The sequence below is a fragment of the Mya arenaria genome, chromosome 9 (assembly GCF_026914265.1).
Source record: "Mya arenaria isolate MELC-2E11 chromosome 9, ASM2691426v1".
NCBI classification, from domain to species: Eukaryota; Metazoa; Mollusca; class Bivalvia; order Myida; family Myidae; genus Mya; species Mya arenaria.
In genome coordinates this window covers 70,028,901-70,038,997 of record NC_069130.1, presented here as the reverse complement: position 1 = coordinate 70,038,997, position 10,097 = coordinate 70,028,901, and the positions used below count along the sequence as shown (strand labels likewise).

At 35.2% G+C, this 10,097-nt stretch overlaps 1 protein-coding gene across 4 annotated transcripts in view; it reads left to right on the top strand.

Moving 5' to 3' along the window:
- Nucleotides 1-10,097, top strand: part of LOC128203051 (lisH domain-containing protein ARMC9-like) — a 35,430-nt gene continuing 25,333 nt past the window's right edge. For 3 of the 4 annotated variants that reach the window (XM_052904306.1, XM_052904302.1, XM_052904304.1), the window contains exons 1-10: nt 1-102; nt 2,259-2,349; nt 3,011-3,136; nt 3,565-3,732; nt 4,170-4,319; nt 4,848-4,940; nt 5,617-5,641; nt 7,817-7,908; nt 8,798-8,872; nt 9,641-9,762. In XM_052904306.1, the coding sequence (XP_052760266.1) occupies nt 2,290-2,349; nt 3,011-3,136; nt 3,565-3,732; nt 4,170-4,319; nt 4,848-4,940; nt 5,617-5,641; nt 7,817-7,908; nt 8,798-8,872; nt 9,641-9,762 (911 nt within the window). In that variant the 5' untranslated portion in view covers nt 1-102; nt 2,259-2,289. Of the gene's footprint in view, nt 142-2,258; nt 2,350-3,010; nt 3,137-3,564; nt 3,733-4,169; nt 4,320-4,847; nt 4,941-5,616; nt 5,642-7,816; nt 7,909-8,797; nt 8,873-9,640; nt 9,763-10,097 lie in introns of all 4 variants that reach the window. The other variant, XM_052904303.1, reaches the window with a different exon arrangement.

The following is a 10,097-nucleotide window of genomic DNA, read 5'->3' as shown; positions in this document are numbered from 1 at the left end:
TCATTATTTACTGGATTCCAAAACAACAAACAAGCTATATCACATCTTAGTCTTTTTGTCAGTAATCCTACTTGAATAATGTCCAAATAATTAATTTATATGGTAATGGCACAATTTTACAATAGTTTACATCGACTTTATGTGTGTATACATTGATATATATAAAAACAAACAATGTTATGTTTAATCAGAATGCATTTCGGATACACGTTTCGGATAGGACATCTTATTTACACTGGACGTCTTTTTACCATTGCTTATTTGTTCAATAAAGATGAACCTGTTTGTTTCTCTTGTGAATCACACGAAAAAGTTCAAATTAATCACGATATGTCCTTTGTAATGATGCAAAAAGGAGATAAGTGATTAACAAAAAATGCCGTAAAAATTGTTGTGTCTACTGTATTGCTGAAATTGCAGTATTGGGCATACTTTGTAACATATGGCATTTTTTAATTTGATCAATCCATATAGATAAAAACAAAATTAAAATGCCAAATTTGACATCACTTATTTATTAAAGTTATTTCTTGTAAAATAGAATAACAATTCCACTGTAGAAAAAAGTCAACAAACAAGCTTGCCGTTCGTTTAACATCAGTTTTGTTTAAGATATTTTGTATGTGTTGAATAATAACTGTTTTAGTGTTAGTGTAACATAAACAATATTGTTTCAAAAGATCTATTTCTGTTGGTTTTAAGTGACATTTTTGTGTAAGCATGCTTGTTTACTACAAGGGCTACCAGACAAATCGGCCCCTTACCAAATCGGCCCCTAGTTCAAACGGTTACCTTTTCGGCCCCTTACCAAATCGTCCCCATCACGTAGACGTTTCGGCCCCTGATTACCGAGACGTTTCGGCCCTTATTTTAATAGACAAAGCTATACTGTATACATGCATACAAAGGTATAGATAAAAATAGATTTAAAGAAAATATCTGTACACTTGAAAACATGTAAAGATTTCTTCACGAGATATTTTTATAAAACGAAATAGAGTTGAAGAAGAAATGTTTAAACTTATTTTTTTAAATAATCTTTAAATATTATACACAACTATGTTGCTAATAATATGTATAATGACATGTCCCTTGTCTAACATCAGTCTTGACCAAACACCAGATGCCTTTTAAGATGGATATTGATGGATAATGATTTATGAACAGAAGAGAACAGATATTTTATAAGAACTATTATACAGTACATCTTCTTATTAACTACAATTTAATAATAAAAAACAAACACATGGAAAGAAAGTTATACATTTTATGAAATTCAGTAATTTATATTCAAATCAGGTAAGGATGAAAAAAAACTATTATTAATCTTATATTGAATACGTATGCAAAACCATACTGGCTTAAAAGGTGTTTTTAGACAGACGGTCTTATGGCGAATTGTCATTCCACAGAGGTATCAGGCGTTGGTATTGTGACACTTTGTGTTTACAAGCTTATAAATACGTCTACAAGGATTGTTCCGACTTTCCCAACCGCTATTTCTCACACTTACAGAATAATACCAATCAACTGTAAATAACATTAACAAATTAAAGACAATTATTCATTCACACGTTTTTGAATGTCTTTTTCACACCCACAGTTTGCCTTGCAAAGAACGCATGGTTCAAAGACAATTTTTCTTTGAAGTCTTTAATGATCAATTAATAATTAACAGTTAAAACAAATAAAAATTCTTAGATTTTCTAACATTTTATTTTAAAAATCAGGGTATTTTTTAAATCAGTCATATCATTGTTTTCCATGCATATTTGTCTATTTGTAAATTTAAATATGATATTTACAACTTATTTACAGATCTCATTTACATTTATAAGAAGACCTACAATGTTTTACTTTATACTCAAGATAAAAAATAAAATAAACTTAAGGGGCCGAAATGTCTCTGTTGAAAATCACTAAGGGGCCGAAACGTCTCGAGTCATTTTAATTAAGGGGACGAAATGGCAGGGCCGAAACGTCTTAGGGGCCGATTTGGTAGTAGGCCGATTTGGTAAGGGGCCGATTTGTCTTGATCCCACTACAAGTTGCAGCAACTACAAATTTAAGCCTTTCATATTGCAGAGGTTTATAAGTGTCTGTATGCGTAAAGGCATTTGTGAATTCTGACCAGTTCAACAATAACGTGAAATTCATATTGGTCTTGAAGTTGAAATCTAGTTCTTTGAGAAGGTGGCAGGTCCATTATTTACCACTAATGACTGTTATTGTAGCGCTTACATGATACCTAATTTCAGGTAAACAAACCCAAGTGTAAAATTATACACCATGTCTGGAAGTCTGTCTGTGGTTGCGTTTGAGGGTGAACTGAACTCCATCGTTCGAGAGGTAAGATTATCAGTACAGTGTTGTTGATTTCAATTTCAGTGACTGTCCTGATTTTGTCATTTAGAGTGCATTTACATATAGATGGTACAAATATAATGGTATTTTTTATTTATATTCATGCTATTTAATATAAAAATCAGAATATAGCTCTGCGCACTAGTGTTGTAATTCATGTATATCCCTTGTAAAATAAATGATCCTGTACCTAGTGAGTGAATCAGTGATATCTGACAGGAAAATAAGCATTTCTCCAGTAAAATTTTATAGTGGTTTTAGCCACATATTTCACTTCCATTAAATATTGTCTAAATTCAATGTTATTGATAGCAAAATGCTTTATATGCAATAAATGACACAATCATTCATTCTGTGTGCAACTCTGTTACGTGACTTCAATGTAATTACTGTAATGACCCAGCAAAAATTGCTAAAAGAAAAAGCTCAAAGTAGCAGCCCCATCTTGGAGAGAAATTCCACATAAATCTATAACATTTATTCAACATCATTTGCTAACAAGAAAATTACACTTTTACTTTTTACAAACTTGAATGCACTAAAACCTCACATTGGTTATATTTGCCAGAAGCTGGTTCTTATTCATTATTATTGAGAACAATTAAGAACTGTATACATGCACCAATGCTGTGCACATACATTTCAGTACCTTGACTTTGGAGGCTTTGACAAGACCCTGCAGAACTTTGATAAAGAAATCTCGGGCAAGGGGAAGCCCCTGTCATCAGGGGACAGTAAAGGTCCTATCTCCCAGAAACAACTAGCTGCGCAGGTTGGATCATTAATATATTATGCTTGTTTTCAGTATATCAAAATATGTTTCAAGTTTGGGTTGTACTGGGTAGCAGATTTCTAGCAACCCTTTCTCACTAATAAGAACGCTTTCATAGTGCTGTGTTAGAATGCGGAGAGAGGCTTGATCCCCATCAAATGCACATAACGTATTCACTAAAGTTGCAAATTGAATTAATTCATTTTAACAATGTGATAGGGACAATAACTTCACAGATTTAGCAATAGAGTATCCAAGGTTTAAAGTAATTATTCTTTCAACAAATAATAACAAAACAAAAACTGAATGAAGTAATTATTGGTATGTTTATACTTATTTGTTACCATCTTTTCAAACAATAGATGAGAATCGAAAAACTCATTTTCTGTAGCTTCTTTTTCTTTTTACAACATCTCTTATCATTTCAGAATGAATTGTTGGAGCTGTTCCACAATGGAAAGCGGAAGAAATTCTTCGATGTCTGGGCCGATAGTTTGCCCAAAAGTGTACGGGAAAATGACTCGGTGGCGGAGAAAATAGAGTTTTACCTGAACATATACTTTGCTGTCTACCCCATCAAGTTTGCCAAAGGCCAGGTTTGTTATTAATTGATAAAATACATACATACTAATGGCAATTTGAACATTAGTTATCTCTATGTTTGAATTAATCTGATGTGAGTATTAGAGATCAATAAAGTCAGTCAGTCTTCAAATCATGATGGTTTGCTCACATCATTAGGGCTTCATGTAAAAATGGCTTGAAGACGATTGTGCGATAGGGAGATTTACCCACACCTGCACCCACACCTGTTGGTTGGGTATGCTCTGAAATTTTGTTACCAAAATACTGTGATGACCATGATGAACATCTTGATGGTTCCACAGTGCAGACATTTTGTAAAAAGGAGAGGTCTTTCTCTTAAGAGCCACCTTACCTGTTCAAGTCATGCCTCCATCAGCAGCGGAATATATAATTAAGTTAATCTTAATTTTGATGACTGCCACTGTACAATACATTCATCCAATTTCAGGCATTAGCTGAGAAGAACATGCAGGAATTTAAAAACTTCCTGGAGACGAAGGGGAAAACCCTGAGCCAGACAACAGAATTCTTGCCATTCTACGCCCTTCCCTTTGTTCCTAACCCGAGGAACCATCCATCATACAAGGAGCTCTTCACTGTGAGTCACCAGGGGCTTTCTACCCCTTTTTACATGATAACTTAAACTATTCAAGTTGGATATAAGTGTGTATTATATTGAATGTTATTAAGCCATTCTAAGTAATTTAATTTACATGCCAACAATTCACCCTGATATAAATATACATACCTGTTTAACCAATGGAGAGATTTACCAGTCTCTTGGGCAAACAAATGGATGTAGAGAGGATTCAATACATAAATTTGTTTTCTTAAACAATATATGGGTTATTATTAAAGTCAGTTCGTTTAAAATCATATGAGTAAAAAGAAAACAATGCTGAAATTGGCAATGCATAAACTGTAACAATATCTGCATCTAGTGTGTAATTTGACGTCATGTGGTGAAGAGATATAAGAGGAACTTTGTACATAATTAAATTTAATGGAGATAATTTACAGAAATTAACTATTAAAGTAGAGGGTAACTTTGTGCTTTAAATTGAAACTAAGGGAAGTAACATTGTGGGGCCAAATTTAAACTGAGATGACATTATGCATATTTCAGGACATATGGACAAAGGATCTAGAGGTGCGACTTGAGAAGTTTCTTACCCTGGCCCTCAAGTCTACACCACAGCCTCGACTCTTTGATCTCTATGTATCCTTTTATCAGGCATGGGAACACCGGCCATCTTATCAACAAGCGTAGATTGTTTTCAATATTTTATTCTTGGTTTCCCCCGTTGTCATGGGAGATATTTTGAAATTAATAAGTAAATTAGAAATACCAAAGAATGTCTATTTGAATTTGATTTTTGACACTCTTTAGTGATCAACTGAATTTCTTGAATTTACGATATTTTGTTGTATGATTGTTGATCTGAAAGCCCCACTGGTAGGTACATTTTTAGCATATTCATATATGGCCTGCATTTTGTCTTGAACCATTACATTAATCTTTTTCTTGTGAATTGGATCATTTTTTAGCCACGTTTTTACACCAAACCAGGTTCATGACAAGCTTTATATAATGCCGATTGTATTTTCCACCTGGCCAAGTCTTGACAAACAATCCAGGTTTACCATAGAAGAAGTTCCCTTACAGTAGCTCAAATAAGTACAAGTCTGCAAGTGTGATGTTAGTAAATTTCTTCAAAATTTAAGTTTTATGCAATAATTTACATAATTGAATGCCATTTTTTTATATGATAAAGAGGCTAACATTCCATATCCTTGCCCATGGAAAATAAACCACATATACTGCAAGTGCTTTGTGACAAGTGTATTTAGCAGCTTTATGTGGGAGACAATTGTTTCTTTAACTGATGTCATAGCGAGGTGCACCAACTGAGGGAAGAGGTAGGAATAATGATTTGTAGTTTGTTAGCTTTTTAAGAAGACAATTGGAACTGTTGCATAGTCTATTATTCTTAATATCATGTCATTGACAGGGGTGTAGAAATGGGCCGGAAGCCGGTAAAATAACCCGGTTACTTTAGCATCTTCACCCGGCTATTTATCCCCGCATCATCAAAAATAAAATCAGTTATTTTTTGTCATGTTTTTATGTTTACATAAGTTTAAAACCCTGATTGATGGTATTGTTTATTTTGGTTTCCACGCATTCGGACTACAATGCACCATTAGCTCGATTCGTGACGTCATTAGTCGCATCCCCCTCTGGGATGTTTTCAAGTTCTAGGTTTGGGTTTCTTAGCATTCCGTTGTTTTGTTTGTTTATTTGAGTTTATCAAGGTCTGCCCGCGCCCATTGGCTGCATTATGGCTTGACCCCGCCATGACGCCATCACGACTTAAATTGTGTTTTTAAATGCCATAAGTGACATGAGATAGAAGTGACAGCAATTCGCAGTTAAATCCAGACATTGGAAGACTTGAAGAAACAGAGTGAGATACAAGAAATCAGGGTGCGATACCCTAGCTCTTTGAGAAGAGACCTCTTGGTTCTTTAACGTGCTCGGTGTAAAGCATCGATACACGGGATACAACTTTCCTGGGTAGAACCAGTACTGAGTACACCACTTTCCCAAGCGCTACCCTTTAAATGCCAAGCGCCAGGCAGGGGAGCTACTTGTACCAGTTTTTAACGTCTTTCGGTATGACGCGGCCCGGGATCGAACCCACCACCTCCCGCTCCGTAGGCGGACGCTTAACCACAAGGCCACGGAGACGGCCCAGCGTTCCGAATACAATAACATTGGCTCAATACATGACCTCATTAGTCGCATCCCCCATGTTTTGAAGTTTATGATTAGCGAAGCAATGGAGGGTGAAAAAAAGAATTTTTTTTTTCCAGACACCAAAAAGTGTAGTAAGTTTGCAACATGAGCGTGTCTGTCCTTCTGTTAGTCCTATTACCATTTACGCAACATTCCTTTTTGAATACGCGTGTTATCCGGATGTTTAACAAAATGAAACAAGCTTGCGGTGATGTCACTGCTAAAAATAATCCATTATTTTGATGAATTTTACATGTACCTTTGGCGAAATTTCGTACGCTTTTGATAAACGTCACAAAGTGTCCAGATATTTCTTTTGGTTGTTATTTCTTTTGGTTGTCTTTTGGTTGGCCCTCACTGGTCGGGGGTGGAGGTGGGGGTGGGGTAAAACTCAGATCAGTGGGGTAGTTCTCAGATTCACTATCATATTCAAGTACAGAAGTTTCCCTGTTTCCTTGTTACAAAATAAACATGCACCAGAACAGTTCAACGCTAGAAATTTTGGTTAAAAAGGGCTTAAATTCAATCCCACAAGGGGCATTGGCCCCTTGACCCTAACTGGGGAAGGACACCCAGACTACCCCCCCCCCCACCCGCCTACTTTTGGGATCTTCCCTGCTACTTCAAAACATTTCTACACCCCTGCATTGAAAAATTCAGCTGTGTTGTTGTGCATAAACTTATACATTTTGTGTATACAACGTGATAAATTACGCCATATATGCTACGTCGGAAGGCAACATTTTGCTTAAAATAAAGATAACTTTTCTTGTACTACACCATTTTAAATAAAACAAAGGGCAGTCTATGCCGTTTAAGGAGCTCTGCATTTGTTTTCTTTCCGAAGTTTGATAAGGTGATTAGTTTCATCAAACACTTCGACAACCTGTTTCCAAAATAATGTTTTGACAGTGCTCCGTCAGACAGCCATATTTTGAAAAGGTTTGTCGAAGTGTTTTAAGAAACTAAACTCTTAATCAAACTCTGGTAAAAGACCGAAGGCAGGGCTCCATAAGGGGCGTAGTCTGCACTATGTTTCATTTAAAATGGTAAAAAAATAGTGAAGTAATCTTTGTTTAAAGTATTCATTCGAAGCAAAATATTGCCTTTTGACGTTGCATTTATGACACAGTTTATCACATGATATGCAGACACTGTTATATGTTGGTCAAAAATGAAAAATTGTTAAGATAACGATGTGAAATTTGGACACATAAAACATTGTTTTGTCTAGTGTTTTGCAGATTTATCTCTTAACTGGTGAATGTTTTTACATATCCATTCTTTTGCTCCAGACCACTTTCATCAGGTTCAAACGTATCAGCAACAGCTGGTTGATGCGGAGAGGAAAACCATGTCCTACATTAAACGCCATAATAAAGTTCAGGTACATTGATAAATTGACATATATATATAAGTATCTTTCCTATGAATATATGCTCTCAATTATGAATATTTAATTGGTCTAAATAGTATCAATTTTCAGCAATATAGGAGGTGACTTTTGACAGTTCTCATTAGGGATGAAATAATGAATTTTGAATTTCTATCACATAATCAAAATGGCATGTTGAATTATTATTGATTTTAACCCGGTTTTCAATCCTTTTCTCTACTTTTATACTAAAATTCCTAATGTTCATTTATGTTATTTAAACACATGTTCTGTAATAGATTTATTATACTTTAACAAACATTATACCATACTAATAACAAGCTGAACTAATGACTTACACACTCAACAAATGCCTTACGCACTAAACAAATGCCTTAAGCACTCAACAAATGCCTTATGCACTCAACAAATACCTTACAAGCTCAAGTCGAAATACCTAACAATCTCAACAAATGCCTTGCAAGCTCAACAAATGCCTTATAAGCTCAACAAATGCCTTATAAGCTCAACAAATGCCTAACTTACTCAACAAATGCCTTATAAGCTCAACAAATGCCTTACAATCTCAACAAATGTCTTACTTACTCAACTAATGCCTAACAATCACAACAAATGCCTTATAAGCTCAACAAATGCCTTGCAAACTCAACAGATGCCTTACAAGCTCATCAAATGCCTTACAATTTCAACAAATGCCTTACAATCTCAACAAATGCCTTACAAGCTCAACAAATGCCTTATAAGCTAAACAAATGCCTTGCAAGCTTAACAAATGCCTTACAATCTCAACAAATGCCTTGCAAGCTCAACAAATGCCTTTAAAGCTCTACAAATGCCATACAAGCTCAACAATGCCTAACACACTTGTCTACAATTTCAGGCAGACTACCATAGTCTGATTGGGATCACAGCTGATCTTGTTGATGCCTTGGAGCAGACGGTACAGGGCAAAACTGTAAGTTAAAGTGTTCATTTGGCAAATACCTTCAGAAATTCTCTTATGCTCCTTTCTCGAAAGACAAGGTATACAACATGTGTAATACTACCCTAAAAATGTTTATCATTTAAATCTAGCCCCTTATCATATTTCTTCAGTAACATCTTCAGGCCAGAACATGTGAATATGTGCCTCTCAGTATAAAGTTTAGTTGGGAGACATAATTATGTCCATCCCTGTTTGTCATGTTTTGTCAGATCTGTTTATAATCTTGATGATGAAGTGATTGTGCTAGACATGTAATCCATATGTTGCTTTTAAAGGGGCTAGACACCAGATGATACAATAACAAGATAAAAAGGAAATTGTCAGAAACTTGCATAAAATTGACATCATTGTGTACAGCGCACTTAATCCTACTTACTGATGAATCACATCGCTTATGACCCATGCATCTTCTGCAGTTATGCTCATTTTTCCGATTCTAATTATACTACAGTTGTCTACCACATAAATCCCATTTTAAAGTTTAAAAATAGTGTCGGTATATATATATATCTGTATTCATTAACAGATATGATTTAACTTGGAAACAATTATGGGCTATTTTAAATGGGGAGACACAGATGAGACAGCAACATGTTTGTTGTGTTTATTATTTGAACCATATAAAGTGTCGTATCATAGCCTCATACTAGCTTGCATTGACATTTTTAGGCTTGTTTTGAGGAAATACTGTATTTAATGACATTTGGACCATCTTAAATAACAACTATCTATTTGCAGATAAGCCCAGAATACCTCCAACAATTGTGTGGGAGGCTGTTCAGTGCCCATATGGGGCAATCAGTAGACCTGCAGCGACCGGGGACAGCTGGGGCCATGTTGAGACAGTCCGTCCACCAGGGGTAAGCAATTGTATTTAGTGGTTTTAAATGGTACAGACAGTTATATAGAAGACTGTTTATTGCTCACACAATTTCAAAAAGAAAAACAGCAACAGAATGATTGAAAAAAATCTTAGTTGTGTAGTTCACTTCAAAAAAAATTCCAGTACAAAATGATAAACTTATTCATACCTTGGTGCTTTTGTAAAGGGATATGTTGCTATGCCTGTTGTACTCATGTTTTATCATCCTGATTCTCATCATTTTTAAATGCCTTTTAATGTGATGATGTAAATTGGTTTGTAAACACAATTTCTTCCTCAGCAATACCAATAGAGGGGATAAAATGGACAGCT